The sequence below is a fragment of the Siphateles boraxobius genome, unplaced genomic scaffold, assembly GCF_051911475.1.
Source record: "Siphateles boraxobius isolate OS27281-9 unplaced genomic scaffold, OSU_SipBor_1 65, whole genome shotgun sequence".
In the NCBI taxonomy this organism is placed as follows: domain Eukaryota; kingdom Metazoa; phylum Chordata; class Actinopteri; order Cypriniformes; family Leuciscidae; genus Siphateles; species Siphateles boraxobius.
Window position 1 is genome coordinate 8957564 of NW_027509192.1, and position 17361 is coordinate 8974924.

The following is a 17361-nucleotide window of genomic DNA, read 5'->3' on the forward strand; positions in this document are numbered from 1 at the left end:
AATATGAATCAACATCAATATTGCAAGTCTTTTGTAGTACATTTTTAACTCATTACTCATTTCCTTGCAACCTGATCATGGAGTCAGATAGTTAAACTCTACTCCAATTGACTGAATCATTTAGGATTGAAGATCAGTTTATATGTGGGAAAGATGTGACACAAAAAATGATACGCCACTTCTCTGATGAACTTTCATGAATTACAATGGATGACAAGGAAGTTAAGTGAATACTTCCTTCTGCAGAAAGAAAGTAATGTGGGTTTGGAACAACATGAGCATGAGAAAAATGAGTGAACCGTCCCGTTAAATGGATTTTACGTACATTTTTGAAACAAAGTCAAAAACAGGAAACTATCAAAAATATTAAAAATCAAAGCAGACAGCACAACTGTCATTATGATGGTTTTATTAGTCATAATGAGAAGTAAGCCCACCCAAGCCACAGCAATGGTGGATAAATGTACTTTATTCACATCTCATACATATATTTGCATATATTCATATAAAATACAGAATACAGTAGACTGTCACCCAGACAATGACTGGGCCACAATTCCTTGTTTACTTTTGGCACCCTGACTGGCTTTCCTGATTAGCTGTGTTCTGCAGTCTTACAAATATGATGCAGGATCCAATTGCAGCAGTTGGGACGTGCCAAATCTGAAGAAAAAAAATGGTTCCTTTGTACGTTCCTCAGATCTCAGCATCGCAAAACGGATCGACAGTGTTTTCCAGCACTTCGCCAACAGGGCAGTGGTGGGAATTTCATGGGCTGGCTCATATGGTTTATGGTTAGTGATTCAGGGGGTCTTAAGACTGGGAGCGATGCCATATGCACACAAACAATTCATACAACATGTAGGAATGTTCCCCCTTTTGAAGTTGGTGCAGCTTATCTGTCACTATTACTTATTGACTCCTTATCAGGGCACCGACAAAGACGCCAAAGGAAGTGTCATCACCCTCTAGACAGAACAGAATCAATTTGAGCATAAAAAATGAATCTTGCATGTTTATCATCTGTGACCACACGATGTAACATTACCAGCACTGCCCTGAACTACACTGAGATGATCTAAAGCAGTTTACAGGAAATCTCTGATGGAAAAAAGTAAATAGTTTTCACTGACATGTCCCATCGAGAGCTTCAAGATGACTGATTGTTGGTATAACTGCATGAAAACTGTTAGAACACTACAATGAGAGACGTTTCCATCGCTGCCAATGTTAATACGAGTCTCTGTAAACATCCACCTTAACCGATACAAGATATTATTTACCAAATGTCAACTTCACATTACATGCTGTATCTTAAAAACTGTCGTGCGCTAACTAAGAAAACAAAGACTGGGCAGACAACAGGTTATTCCCCACAACACAGGATATAGATCATTACAACCAGTTTGAGAAAGCAGGGTACAAAATCAATTCTGATCTCCACTGAGTTTCATCTCAAAGTCATTAGCACTTGTCTATATGAGTCATAGCTATCATAAATCAGTATGTACAGATTAAGTGCAAGACGTCAGATGTCAACAAATTGAGTCATACTCAGGAGACCGAAGCCGGAACCAGATTTTGTTATGCTTTTCTTGGAAAGTCATCTGAAATGTCTTAGAGGAATTTGTTTATATATATATATATATAATGACTAGTGCAATAACATTATTACATTACTTTTTTCCGTAATAAATATATGGCTGGTTATCCAAAAATAATCTTTACAGGGAGAGCCATGCTATGAAAAGGCACAAAAATATGAGTAGAAGCATACATGTACATTTTCTATTATGGTTACTTGTTTGTAGACTGTTAACGAGATCTTCCGACAGACAGCGTCAAAGGCCCAATGAATTTCAGTATTCGAATAGGGTTTTTTTGTTGTTTGTGGTGTACCGTTTTGTTTGACGTAACACTTCTTGAGTTTGTTTTGATCTTAAGTCTGACAGATGCATTTGAATAAATTTGCTTTTGGAATAGGAGAAAAATCTGATTTTTATTCTAAATCAAAATCTACAAGCTATAAAACTCTCATGACCATTGACAAAAGCGGAGTCGTCTATAAAATTAGCAGCCACCAGAATGACTTCAAAAACACTGCAACAGACTTTATAAAAAGCTGTAATGTGGAACTAAGTGCATTAATCGCGGGTGTACTTAAAAATACTTTAATATATGATATATATAGCATTAAAAAGTCATTCACGTAACGGCGTCTATCAGATGAAGAGCTATAAATGTACTTACAATGTTGTAGCTAGTATGAATGTAGGGTTTACTGTACACAAGCGATTAAGGATTGCAAGATATTTTTTAAGGTAGAGATGATTGTGTATTGGTCATCTCATTGGATATTTGATGCCATGCAGGTGTCATGTCATATTCTGAAAATAAATAAATTAAGTCCACACCACCAGTCTATAGTGATAATAAAAACAATTCACAAATCAGATGATACAATCTGAAAATGACTTTACTGATTCAAGCACTCAAAAAAACTGAAAAGGTGTCTATTTGGACGCCCAGACCAAAAGAAGAGAGAGAGAGAGAGAGAGAGAGAGAGAGAGAGAGAGAGAGAGAGAGAGAACAAAGGATTAAGAAAGAAAGAAGGAGATGGACCAGAGGAGCTGGAGGTAGTCGATTCTGCTTTAACTCCTTTTTGATAGCCATCTGCTCTCAAGCAATAATATGGCTGCCCTCCTTCTGAACTGCGGATCCTGAGCTCGAAAAAATGCGCTTGGCTATTTGACATCTCCGGGTGAATCCAATGCCGTGTTGCTTTCGTTCTGTTTTTCATCTAATTCCTCAGCCACAGTCTCCTTGCGGTCTCCGAGAGGAGAAGGAAGTGTTAAAGAGCATGAAGTGTGAGTCCCAGAAGCTCTCAGAAGTTCTCAGGAGGAGCAACCATATCTACCCCAATGGGTTCAGCAGTGGCTGATAAGAGGGCATCAGTTCTCAAAGAGCAGTTTCAGGCCTGTATGTGTCCTTCACAGCTAGAAGTTCAGTAAGAGAATCTTTCGGAGGTGGTGCTTGTTTGTTCCTGTCCATTGTGCCGTCTGAAGCAGTGACTGTAAAATTTGATACATCAGTAACAGCTTGTGTTAAGTAGGTTAATATAATACTTCCATTTATTTTAAGAACTTATTAAATCATTATTCACCTGCGTTGGTTAAGTTGGGGCTGGATTTACACTGCCATGATAATATTTAATCTGTTTCTGGAAAAGGAAAACAGAAAGTTGGTGTGAAACAACTGAATCAGCACACAATGGAGTACAAAACTAAATTCCAAAAATGTTTGCCACTTAAGCCACACTTAAAATGTATAAATGTAATTTATATATATAAATGTGTCTGTAATTTATATATATATATATATATAAATATATGTAATTTATATATATAAATAAATAAACAAATAAACACACACACACACACACACACACATATATATATATACATACATTCAAACATACATATATATAGATTATTTGCAATCCATTTATCTATCTACATCTATCTATCTATCTATCTATTAAGAAATTTAAATGCAAAACAAATTTGTTAGGTTTCATATTATAAAACAATATATAGTGACATTTAATGTGATTTATTTTTAGGCAGTGCCCAATCTGAAGTATAGCTCAAGTATCTAAATATTTTAAGGGTCAATGAAAGTGTAAAAAAAAGCACACTATGCAGATTTCCTGTTGCAAACATTACTTTTCAGATATCTCCACATCTAACGGGGGTACACTGGCTTCCTCTCCTGAGAAAAGGGCTGGACCTTCTTCTGGACTCCGTTCAGTTTGGGGGGCATTTCTTCTAGATTTAATCTGCATCACAAATGGACAAATCAGAACATAAAGTGAAAATGCTGTGATCTTGAAGGCTCAGCAGGGTAAGCCACTACACGTACCTTCCACACCAACAAAAACACCACTGCGATGAATGGTATGGTGAGGAGCGACATAAGACTGCTCTCCACAACTTTCGGAAGGAATGCCCCTAGAGACAAATTAGACTGGTTTTATTAGTTTGCAAATATGCACTAGTTAGACAGTGACAGATAGCAAGATAAACTTTAAACCTTACAGGGTACATCTGTTAAACTTATTAATAACTAAAACTGAGCTGACCTACATAGCTGGACAGTTTTCTTCAAATAAATGTTAAAGGATTAGTTCACTTTTTAAAAAACTTGCTGATTATTTACTCACCCCCATGTCATCCAAGATGTCCATGTCTTTCTTTCTTCAGTCAAAAAGAAATTAAGGTTTTTGATGAAAACATTCTAGGATTTTTCTCCATATAATGGACTTCATTGGGTACCAAACGGTCCAAGGTCCAAATGACAGTTTCAGTGCAGCTTCATTTTGATGAGCGACTTCGAACAGGAGAGTCACGAACGTGCATCACAGAACAGAGCAAGGCGAGCATTTGTGCTTATAAAACTTAAACTTTTTAATTTATTTTTGAAATGACCGATCGTTTCGCAAGATAAGACCCTTATGCATTGTGTGGTGTCGTTTAAAGCCATTTGAAGCTGCACTGAAATTGTCATTTGACCTTGGACCGTTTGGTACCCCATGAAGTCCATTATATGGAGAAAAATCCTAGAATGTTTTCATCAAAAACCTTAATTTCTTTTCGACTGAAGAAATAAAGACATGGACATCTTGGATGACATGGGGGTGAGTAAATTATCAGCAAAAGTTTTTTAAAAAGTGAACTAATGCTTTAAAGGAATAGATCAACCAAAATAAAAAATAAAATAGAAATTCTGTCATATGATTTACTCAACATCATGTTATTTGTTTCCTCGATAGATAAAATAAAATTTGACCTCATCTCATTGACCTCATTAAGTGAAAATAAAATGTTTTAATGGTACACTATGGACTTTTTTTGTTAAAAATGAACAATTTAAATAATGAGTCAATACATGATTAATCCTTCCAAAACGTGTTTTTCACTATGCTAAGCCTATTATAAGTGTTTATACTTTAGACCTGGCAAGATGGTTTTCACAGAAAATTGCGTACATACGTCACTCGCCCGTGTGTATCTCGTCATACCCATAAATAAAGAAAGGTTGCTCTGGTTACTTTGCCGCATGTATGGTGTGGGAGTGGCATAGGTTAGTTGTCACAACAAACGAGAAAAGTTTACATGGAGCAGCTATATCTCGAACCTCGAATCACCCCTTTAAAGAACGGAGGAGAGTCTGCTGTCAAAAAAAGACTGCGCCAGAGCTCATAATAAAACAAGAACAAACATTGGTTTGGCTTTTCGGAGATGGCAAGAACTGAAGGCATTGGAAATTAACAGATAAATTGCCATATGTAGCCATCTAACAGAGTTTATTTTAAAGCATTATCTATTGTGAAGGATCATTTCACTATGGGCTATCGTAGCGCAGTGCTGGAATTCATTTTCAAGGAAGTACCGTGTCTATTAATGGGTATAGTATAGCTACAGTAATGTCTTCAGCTAGTCAGCTTGAGATCCTTTCCATCTAAACTGCTTATATCTCTTAAGCCTAGTAGGGAATGTTTTATGAGCAGTAGGATAATCTTTCTCTCTTTTTTGAGTTATGAGAAAGAACCATATTCATTTGCACATTCATGCAGAGCCGAAGCAATGTTTTTCCGCAAAATGCATGCAGTTTTGTTTTTTTAACCGCTAGAGGCCAAAACTGTACCTTTAAAAAATTATTTAAAATTTCTTTCATCATTTACTCAACTCGGAACAACATGAGGATGAGTAAATGTTTTTTTCCTTCATTTCTGGATCAACTATCCCTAGGAAACGTACAATAGTGATGACTGAAGACATTTGTGATCTCACCTTTTTCGGGGTCATCAGGCAAACCGTTACGTTTCTCTAGAGAAAGGCAGAAACAGAGAAGCATTAAAAGTCTCACATAGAAACCGTTCATTGTTAGATGCTTAAAAAGTCGGACACAATCTCCTTTTCTCTCCGCCCCATGAAATATCTGATCTGTCCGCTTTTAGAAAGAAAGAGCTTGCGCTTGGGAAGATCTGAAGATTGCTCTGTAATCAACATGGTGACAATTGGACTTCGATTCTGTTCTCCCTTTCATGCCGTTCACTAGGGAGCATCTCTTGGTTTTGAAACTCAGCTGAGACTCTGTCATAATAGGGCTGACAAAAACATGTTGCCTTCTCTTGTTTTGTCCAGCGGCTTCGTTTGAAAAGGCATGGAACACACACACATACACCCACGCACACACACAACATGCACAAAATTGCAACCAAAGCTGCCACAAGAGATGATTTAAAAGCGGGTGTTAACATCTAAAACCTCAGTTGCAAATGGGCGGGCTTCCACAAACGACATTCCGCAGTTTCTCAATAGCTTCATTAAAAAGTGACACAGACAACACTCTGCAATATGGTGTCCATGCCTTCATACAAAGGCCTTTAAGAGTGGTTATATCATGCGCCTCACCATTTGTACTATGTTGCGCTGACGTTGTCGACACCGTTGTAGTTGTCGTTACTGTTGTTTTTGTGGACGTGGGACATGGCGGGGGCTCGCAATCCTCGGCCTCCCTCGACGAATTGGCAGTGTTGAAAAAGTCCTCCACATATTCAAAATACTTTGCTGTAAGCCACATCTCCTCTACATAATGACACTCGAATTCTAGCATTGAATCCTCCTAAAGGTACAGGAAAAAAAATTGTTGATTTAAGTTTTACTAAAATAAATAAATAATTGGTTTTAAAAGATTGTTTTAAATAGAAATATAAATTTGAATAGTAATATAAACAAATTATTAATTTGACAAAAGTTGGTCATTGGTTACAATGTTTTATTTATAAAAATATACATTTTTGGTTGCATTTTATTTTACAGTATATGTACTTACAGTGTACTTGCCTAAGAAAGTACTGGGTAATATAACTACATGGATTAATGTTAGGTGTAGGGGTTGGTTCAGGGGTAGTACTATATTATTTTACAGTTAGTACAGTTATTTTAATTACTATAATAAGCACATAGTATGTTCATGGGGAACAGGACTGTAAAATAAAGTGCTACCAATTTTTTTTTTAAACAATTGCTGAAAAGACAAATATATAAAAATAATAAAACATACAAGAAATTTCACCGGTATAAAAAATTGCTGGATAAAAAACGGTTGTTTATTGTTATCACTTGGTTAAGGTAACTTACCAAGCCATGTCCAATGTGATACCGCATTTCTTGCAGTATTTGGACAAAAGTGCCTATATTATCTTTATTGGAGGATATGTTCCCAAACTTCTGCGCCAGGCCTTTTAAGCTCACCTCCAAGTGAAATACATTTAGCTTCACCCAGCACATACCACTCTTGAAGAAAAAATGAAAGAGATTACTTCGTTATCACCCTCCTCGCTTTTATTGCAGTGAATGATTCAATGAAGATTAAATAACAACAACTCACCACTTCTTTAGGTATATAACGTACTGTAATCTTATAGTCTTTTGGAATATTCTGTTTCTAATGGGAGAGAAATAAATAATAAAAAGACAATTCTAAGTGCCAAAGACTACACTGCACAATGGTCATTTGATCATCAATAAAGAAACAAAACGGAAAATGTACTATTAAGTAACCACAATATAAACAAAGCATTACTGTAATTTGCTTTATAACTTGGCTTAGGGTATAGTAATGAAAACCACCAACATGTTACATATTTACTTCAAAAGATCTACATTTTAATCATTGGTGGTCATCAACCTTTCAGCAAATGGCACGCACAGTGATTTGGCATCATGATTCATTAATATTTTGCTAAAAGAAAGTGAATACCATTAAACAACTCACAAGTTCAAACAAAGCGATAAACTCAATAATACTTTCAACAGGCCAATGATTTTTGATGTTTCTAAAGAGGTTGTCTCCAGAAAAATATTTTTTTTGTATGTATACGACTCCATTATCATACTTTAATCCATATGTCTGCTGCTTTCATTCCAACAAATGAAATAAATTTCAGCTTTTTCCCTTGAGCATCGATAAATCAGCCTTTGCTGTTGTCTTTCAAAAAATAAGCTCAGAAAAAACCGAAAGAAAAAAAAAACTCGGCACTGGAGAGATAAGAATGTCCAAGCTCTTACCAACAAAGAAATTTTCCTGATGTCATCTGTAATGGGATTTCCTATTTCACTGGAATAGGCAGCAACTGTAATGTACAGCAATAAATGGACACAGGTGCATATCCAAATCTGAAAAAACAAAAATTAAAAGATCAGTCTGAGGCTAATAGATCATATCTGAAATCTTTTAATAATACAGATCTGTGTCCTAATTTATAATCTCATTGTTTAGAGGAGTGTTAGGCAAAACGGAAAATATTTTCACTGTTATTTTAAGAATATCCGGGTCAGGTTCACTAGAATAAATGAACGTTTTTGTCTAGCAAACTCTCCTTCCCTTCCGCCGCTATAAAGCTGGTTGTCCCATGGTGGCTTAAAGCTTAAAGCTTTTGCTCTACTCTTTCCAGACCTGCGATTTGAGCTTGTTGCATAACAAGAGGCAGATTTGCTCTTAACCCTGATTACAAGGGTGATCCCAGACAAACAATGCATGAGCCTTGTCAGGAGAAACAGGCAAGTAAAAGAAAGAGTTTCAGCTTTGCTCTGAGAGAGAGCGGACAGAGGTGAAGAGCAGAATCATTGGAGGACAGGCTGTTCAACTGCAAGATGCTCTGAGTATGTAATTGCACAATTACAAAATTGATGCTCTGCAATTACGTATTTTCGAAAATTAGTTTGGTTTTGGGATCACGTGACCTGATCGAATGCGTTTCTCAGGAGGCATTCACATTTTTAAAAATGTTCAAAAGCTAGAGCACAATGCAGGGGTCTCGTAAAGTGTGGATGAATCAAAACTGACCATATTTACTTTCTTAATGCATGTTTATTGTCTTTATTTGGTAATGATTCGTGGTATCACAAAGTTAATTTTTTCATTAACATGCAATAATTTTCCTCTGAAACAGCTTTCCTTTTTTTTACTGACATCACTAAGGCTGTGCAGGCTATTGGATAATGTTAACCAATTTGTTAACCAATTTAGGCAAACTAGCATTCTATTAAGCTGTTGTTAGCAAAGTGACATTTTGTTAGTCTTTAAGCAAGCAGTGTTCTATTTTTTTAGCAAACTACCATTCAATTTAGCTGTTGTTTTTAGAAAACTAGCATTCTGTTTAGCCATTGTTTTAACAAACTATCTTCTATTTTTTTAAACTTGTTTTAAGCAAACTAGCATTCTATTTAGCCATTGTTTTAGCAAACATTCGATTTGACTTTTTTGAGGCAACCTAGCATTCCATTTAGCCATTGTTTTAACAAACTAACATCCAATTAAGCCATTTTTTATTAAGCTAGCAATTAGTTTTTTTTATTTAGCAAACTAGCATTCTACTTTGTTTTAGCAAACTAACATTGTATTTAGTCATTGTTTAGACAAAGATTCTATTTGTCTTTTGTTAGCAAACTAGGATTCCATTTAGCTATTGTTTTAACAAACTAGCATTCTATTTGTCTTTTTATAGCAAAAAACTAGCATTCTATTTAGTAGTTGTTTTAGTAAACTAACATTCCATTTAGCCATTGATTTAACAAACTAGCATTCGATTTAGCTGTTGTTTTATCAAACTAACATTCTATTTAGCCTTTAAGTAAACTAGCATTTTATTTAGTAATAGTTTTAGCAAACTAATATTTTAATTAGGTGTTGTTTTACATAAATGTACGTAATGTATACTTTTCATTGTTCAAAATAAAATAAAATCCACCTCTACACTTTTTCTCATTAGATAACCTGATTCCTTCGAAAATGTGACATAGCATCTTAAAAATGCAAACACTGTGGCAGGACGTTCAAGAAAACAGTGAGACACAGTTCAAAAACATTTAGCCTTAATATGAATGGTTGGAGAAGTGGTGCTTTTCAGAAGTTTAAATTCTGTAAAATAACCATTAATGTATTGACAGTATAAAAACAGCATGCAAATTAAGCACCACCACCGCTAAACTAAAAATTAAATATAAGAAAATTTCAACCTCACTAACACCAGATAACAAGTTTAAACTATCTCCAATTCCATGCTACCAGTTTTTTCTTGAAGACCATGTTTGGAAGGTCTCAGCTGTTGTCATGTAAAGTAAATAAGTTCTACCTACAGCCATAAGGAAGAACCTTGTTTCATCACCGATTACATCATGGCATCAATGATTTCACATTACATTGACATATTGTATTCATTGTATTCATTGCCTGAATACTGTTAGGCAAGTCATAGGCATTTTAAGCAAATCTACAAAATTATAAGATGAAAATTATGCAATAATCTTAAGTTTCTATCCAAAGACAAAAATATATCTCCTTTCCAACTAGCTGTCCAAAAATGTTCTACCTGGTTAAATATGGTTAGTCTTATTTATAGTTCGATGCACATAAACATGCCCTATGTAAATGCTTAGGTCTTGGTTTGAATTATTGTCCGGCAAACAAAGTAAACAAAGCTAGTACACAGCATCTGGAATTTAGTATGCATTCGAACAAGCAGTTTATCTGTAGCAAGTCTTTCAGACAGCATAATCGGAGACTGTAAAGGGCTCTTGCGTGTCGTGAACCAGATGAGGAGGATTTGTTGAAATTTGGTGACTGAAGCAACATATGGAAGCCCAGATGTTTTATTGGTTATATTATTCAATATTTGACTTCCTCCAAGACTTAAAAGTGCCTTCATAGCAAGAACTACGATTTTAGCAAATACTTGGACACAACAACAAAAGCTTGTCTGTCTCCCATTTAAATGTGAACCATTCAAATTCACTTGTGCTCAAATTCAACGCTGACTGTCATACATCAATATAGTGTAAGCAAAGTGAACCGCTGACAGGATCAACTGAACAACATGTAAAATATAACAAGTAAAAATTACTACAAGATAAAAAAATTCATTACAAATAGCTCTGTATATAAAGAAATTATTTGATCCAAAATAGTTGGGTTAAATAGGGTTATTCTGCTCTACAAGTATCTTATAGCTGTTTCTGCCGAAGAAAAAACAAAATAAAAAGTAATAAACAGAGCAATTCCAATAGGGTCCTCACAGCATCAGTGCTCGAGCACTAATTAGGCCTATATCTCACAACGTGACTATATATCCCAGTCTCAAATTAGTTTCTCATAGTTGTGACTTTATATCAGTTGTGACTCTTTTGCAAATTTTTTCTTTATAATTGCAAAATTATACAACATGACTTTATATCTCAATTGAATTTTTGTTTTTCATAACGGTAAAGTCACAAGATGTAATCACATTGTAAAATCTGACACTATATATCGCAATTGCATTTTTTCCCCTCATTATAGATGCGTCATATCCTGCAACGTGACTTTAAATCTCACAAATGCAAATTTCTTTCAAACTCTTAGTCTATATAAACAGGCTTTTGATAGGATATAGTACAGACACTGAATGATAAACAAATAAATCTTGAAAGTGTTAGCTACAGCACATTATGAAAGAGGTGACTTTCACTTAGCTGGAAAAAGGAGAACAATATCTCATTATGGCTGACCATGAGCTGATCTAAACACCAGCAGTGACAAAAAAAAAATAGAGCAACAACTCAACCCTTCCTTTTGAACATCATGTTATAGTAACTCTGGTGATTTATCTTATTCCCTAGCCGACAGAGTCATGCTGTCCAGACACTTTGATCGCAAGGGTTTATTAACTTTGCAAGCTACCCAGACGTACAAGCTCATTCTGAACAATGTACCATTCACTACATAATCTTATTAGTGAGAACAGAGCCCAGTGTAACACATGGTGCCCAGAAATATGTCTAGTCACCATCTATCTTTCTTTTCATCTTTTCACAGTCATTACTTATATATCTCATGGTGTACATCAGTCTAACACTTCAAATACAAGCAGAATCCCAATGACTGATATCAGCTAGCTGCATATTAGCAATGCCACAAATGCTAACAATTCATGCTACAAGGAAAAAACTAAAAGATTCTGAACATACGGTCTCTTAATTTTGATTAAAAAAAAGTGACCAGATGTGAGTCCAGAAGACAGCTTTGTAAAGCCATGTGATCAACTTACGCAGGCCAGAATATCAAGAGGACAAACATCAGTGGCCGGAAAACTAGCATAATCGTTTCAGCCTCTGTTGAATAGTCAGCGACCAGTATCCACTCAAAAACTACTCAAATCAAATTTGCTTCAGCAAATTGCACTCAGACTGCCTGTGTCCATTCAGGTGCACTTTACAAACCTCTGACTAACCGAATAAACACTAGCTAAATATGCTATCACATGTCCCAAAGAATAAATGTGCTTTCTCATGTTGCCAAGACAGAAGAATGTCAAATTCTTCCTCACCACCCATGACTCTACATTTCTGTGCTTCGTATTATTTCTTCAATGGGGTTAGTCAGTTAAGTCAAAGTCTTGGGTGCTGCTAAACATCTGAAACAATTGGAAAAGAAATAGCTGATTTACACTAGCTGGGGAAGCATCAATTACACTGTCCCCTTATGAGTGTTTAAATAGAGGGGAACAGGCCACAGGAGTCCAATGAAATGTGATCTGCCTATTTGATAGCTAATTTAGAGGGACTCTATGACTGGGTGGGAGCAAAAATAACAATAGCCTGGACAATCGCCTGTCTTGGAGGGAGCCCTTGTTCAGGAACTAACCAAGAAAAGTAGTTATGCTAATGAAACCCACCCAAAGCTTTGAGTAGAAGACTGGGAATATCAGTTCTAAGAGAAAAGAAATACAACGATATTAATGCTAAATTACTTTTTATTTGAGCAATGAAATGACGCTAATTGAGCCAAGGCATTGAAAAGCTACTTGGGGTAATCCAATTTCTGTTTTAAAACAACAGACAAATGGAACACATAATACAGAAATAATAAAAAATTATGAGGATCATATTATATGCTTGGAGTTTAATTTTGACATTCAGTTTACAAAGTGCGCCAATGAAAGCAAGAGATTTATTTGCCGGTCCAGTGATTTCATTTCTATCATTGGGTTCAATTCACTTTAAAGAGTCCATTATACAATTAAGCTCTTTCCAAACACGGTTTAAGTTCCACCCTTTATTGTAAATGGCCATCAGCTATTGAAAACCTTTTTATTTGGACTAGGCTTAGCCAGTGTCAAAGCATAGTAAGTATAAGGACTAAAAGGATATGGAAACAAAGTAAATAGGTGAACTGGCTTCATGGAACGGCTGCAATGATGTTGGCGATAATGCTCCATTAAATCATGGTTCAACCCACAACAAGGCAATTTCTGGTACTTTATCTTCTCATTTCAAACCACATATTTATGTATTAACTTATTAATGTACCAATTTTTTTTGTCTTAACACTGACTCTTTGTGTGTTTGGGTTAGTGTGTAATTCAGTGCCTAGTGGACTTCTGATTCTTACTTTACACAATATAAAAATCTTCCCTTTGTCAGTGATCTTAACAGCACAAGTCGAATCATCTGATATGACAAAATCAGATTTAAAGTCCATAAACTTTCTTAAACGTAGACACAACACACTATCGTTCATCTACAGCCCAAGCAAAATTACTGAACTGCATCACAAAAACATTTCTAGCAAAATCCAGAAAATCTGTTGCTACCAAGATCCTTCCACCATGCATATACCCCAAAATTGCCCATCAATATTAACTTTTTATTAAACATTGTCTTCACATGTTATAGTCCTATTGCTGCAGTTTAAAAAAAAGATTATGCTCTATACATTACAGTGACTTTAGGGATGAAAAATGGCTTATTGCTTTAGTAAACTACAACAATCATTTAACCATTTATTTAAGAATTATTTTATCTACAACATTTGATTTGAAGTAACAAAGCATTTAAATGATGGGAAAAGACAACAATACATGACAGCCAATTTATGAGAGAATTGATGGACAACACATACCATAAAGCACTGCAAATAATGCAGGCCATCTGTGTGTTTTTAAATATATTTTCAGAACACATTACCTGTCTTTATTGCAGTAATGCTGCAACATCCCATATTCATTAACATTTGATAGTTCCCTAACTAAGACTTTTGCACAGTAACAGGACCTTCCAGGGATTTGCTAACAAAATGTGCTTTTTTAAATAAGTTGAAATTACTAAATTAATAAAGGTACTTATGAATTATACTCAAGCATATGATTTATACTCAAGCATATGCCATTGCTTAAAAATCTGGTTGTCCGTGCTAGCCGTGTCTTAAAAGATTTGTTATCATTAAAACCAGTTTTAAAGATTATGAATGGAATTACTGCTATGGACTCTATACAACATAAGTTACACCAACAATACTAGCTCATTTCATTTGCAATGACTTCATTGGTGAGGTGCTAATATACCATTTCCCATGTCTAATTTTAGAGGTTAAAGACACAAATCACATTTGTACATATAATACAGTCCATACACATGAATGTCAACTGTCAAAATACCTGCACATTTCACAGTTTTCTACAATGGAGTCTTCCAGGAAGAAGCACTGGAGTAGTGTGCGCTTCAGTGGACATTTGTGAAGAACATATACCAGACAGAAATCTGGCATTAGTTACTCATGAAAAGGAAATTCAATGATCTTGAAGGAGGTGAAGATTGGGAATTTTGCATTGAGGAAGTATGCTATGCAACGAAAACTAGCAGTCGCATTGCAAACAGTCACTTAATTTTGCCTTTGGGCTTGGCACATGATTGAAGGGGTTTGCTTTCATGCTAGATGTTACACATAATTGTGCATTAGTTTTGGCAAAGGGGCTAATGTATGTCACAGGGGATGGAAAAAAATTAGTTCAAAAATTGACAATAATTGGATTTTTTAATTTCAGCCACAGAATACTGTACACTGAAACGGAGATGCACACACTTTCCTCATACACCCAATTTTTTCTAATAGAATAACCACAAGATGAAATGTCGCAATCTTAATCAGAAATCAAAACTGTCATGTGTACAGTATGAGAGAGCTTCCCTGTGATTATGTTTGCCAATGATTAACTTAATTTTGTGTAATAATGTTACAAGCTATAATGGCAACAAGAAAGCAGTAATATTCAAATAGAGTGGCAAACTCTTAAAAATAAAGCTTCTAAAGGGGGGGGGGGGGGGGGGGGGGGGGGTTCGCAGCGATGCCAAAGAACCAACATTTTAGTTCCCCTTAAAGGTTCTTGAAGGAAACTTTTTTTTAAGTACATTTTAAAAATCTAAACCTTTTTCCACAACAATGAACATTGTCCAATGGAAATGATCCATGGATGCTAACCGTTCTTCAATAAAAAGAAAAGAAAAAGAAAAAAATAACGTTTATTTTTACGAGTGCAGATGAAAACTGCTGAAGTTGAAATTAAATAATTATGTATAAGGTAGGCAACTCAAAAAATGTTTTATTGAAGCAAGTGAAAGTTCCAACATTCCATGCCAATGTATCATCTTAAAACTGCCTTACTCGGTGCAAGAGGTAATGCAAATTCAAAGCAGGGCAAAGGTGCAAGGGGAATGACCTCTCTCTGCTTTTTATACATCAATAGATTTAGCCGGTCTTGAAGTGAGTAAAAAAAACTTACAAAATTTCAAATGTTTTTCAGGTGAATGCTCATAATTTACATAAAAAACAAGAGCAAAGCCTGACATAGTTCACTTCAAGGAAAAGAGGGAAAGCGTTACTGATGCTGGTAGGGATGCAGCATGGTGCATTTCGAATAAATATCCCCCACAGTCAATGAAAACCATGTCCACTGGCTTAGTTCCCGTGTACAACATGTCCCAAGACAGCGAGTAACGTATCAGGAAAATCTAGTTTTCACAAAATATATTTATATAGCACCTGTGTAAGCCGCCTACGTTCAAAGGTCGTTTCGTTTTTATCGTAGTTATTTTTCTCTTATCTCCGTTTTCAAAGACTTTATATATCGCTCATTTTATCATGTTTTAATTGTCATATTATTCAGATTTGCAATATGTCGAGGACATACTGAACGCCAATAAAAAGCTGATTTCTTATTTTCAGGGCGAACGTTTGATGCGATCTGCATCATTGTATAATAGTTTATCCCACTGAAATCGAAAACTTAAGCTTATTCCTGCCTTAAATTTTTTAAACAATTTGAAGGTGATAATTTAATTGCACTTTCGATTATTTGACCAAACTCCAAAAAGTCATAGGCTATTGAGTAGAAATTACCAAATAGATTGTGACAAGTGAAGTGGATGGGAGAAATTTGTTTGTTATAATGACATCCGCCTCTGCTAAATCAAGGGCACTTAATGTCAAGCGACAAGTTATTTCAAATAAACCATTATAGCTCCTTCCATACCCCCACTTAGCCTAGGCTACTAATTAAACGCGGACTTAAAATTCGATGCAAGAAAGTCTGACAATACGAAGACTATCGCTTTAATGTGTTGTAATATAAACATGCTATTGTGTTCATTTACATTTTCTCCAGTTATCTTCTGCAGACAGCGCAGTTTTGCAAGCGCAACGGAGCGAAAAACAAATGCAGATCACATGATTCACGCTAAATTACTCGCGTTAAAGCAAAAGTCACTTACGTTTGACTTCTTCATATGGAACGAGAGGAGTAACTCCAATGTCAGCGAAACCCTATTTTATCTTACTTCGGCGGGCAGGGAAAGGGTTTTTTTCATCCCAAAGGTACATATCCAAAATCATCATAAAGTAGAATCCAAGTCGGGAGGGAAAGAAAGTCACCTAAATCTGCGTAATGATGGTAAGTATCCAGGTAGACGCTTCATACCGCACGATGGAGAACGGAAGGCTGCGGAAAGAATCAAGAGTTTTTTTCCCAAGAGCAAAGCCTTTTTATCGTGTGACTTCTGCGCACTCCCGCCCACCCCAGTTTCTCTCTCAGTCGTCTAACTGCCCTGGGTCTCACTCAATCGATTTCACAATCACCGTTCAAACGTCCAGTTGAGATTTATTTAAATTGAGATGTTTTCCTGCTAATTTTCACAGGATGGGGTCGCTTGTTTATGGCTCGTCGTGACAGCAAATAGTTTGTAAGATGTTTTGTGGCTAGTCTCTGGCGCTGGAGTGTTTTAGCCCTGAGGCGTAGGCTGATAGAAATGCTTAGTGGTTTTTGGTATCTTTCTGGAAAATGTTCCATCACGGGAGCGTTTTTAATGCATCTTATTATTCCTGTGCTTGTGATATATCAAAACGTCTTAACCTAGACGATGAAACAATCGGCTAAATTAGATGTTATGGAAACTAAGAAATGTATTCAAAGTTGGAATAAAAAAA

The 17361-nt window shown here is 35.7% G+C and overlaps 1 protein-coding gene across 1 annotated transcript; it reads right to left on the minus strand.

Moving 5' to 3' along the window:
- Positions 1-392: 392 nt before the first annotated feature.
- Positions 393-17009, minus strand: kitlga (kit ligand a). The gene is made up of 10 exons (XM_077210716.1): positions 16650-17009; positions 8136-8243; positions 7456-7512; positions 7206-7361; positions 6477-6687; positions 5853-5888; positions 3922-4010; positions 3726-3838; positions 3164-3220; positions 393-3071 (listed from the first exon to the last, which is right to left on the minus strand). The coding sequence occupies exons 1-9, from the start codon at positions 16662-16664 to the stop codon at positions 3190-3192; spliced, it is 816 nt and encodes a 271-aa protein (XP_077066831.1). The 5' UTR covers positions 16665-17009; the 3' UTR covers positions 393-3071; positions 3164-3189.
- Between the last annotated feature and the right edge of the window lie 352 nt (positions 17010-17361).

Excerpts from the sequence above, each read along its gene's own strand:
- kitlga (XM_077210716.1), bottom strand. Across the intron at positions 7,362-7,455 it reads GTTATATACCTAAAGAAGTG|AGTGGTATGTGCTGGGTGAA; the intron begins GTGAGTTGTTGT and ends TTTTTCTTCAAG. Across the intron at positions 3,221-3,725 it reads GATGTGGAGATATCTGAAAA|AAACAGATTAAATATTATCA; the intron begins GTAATGTTTGCA and ends TTCCTTTTCCAG.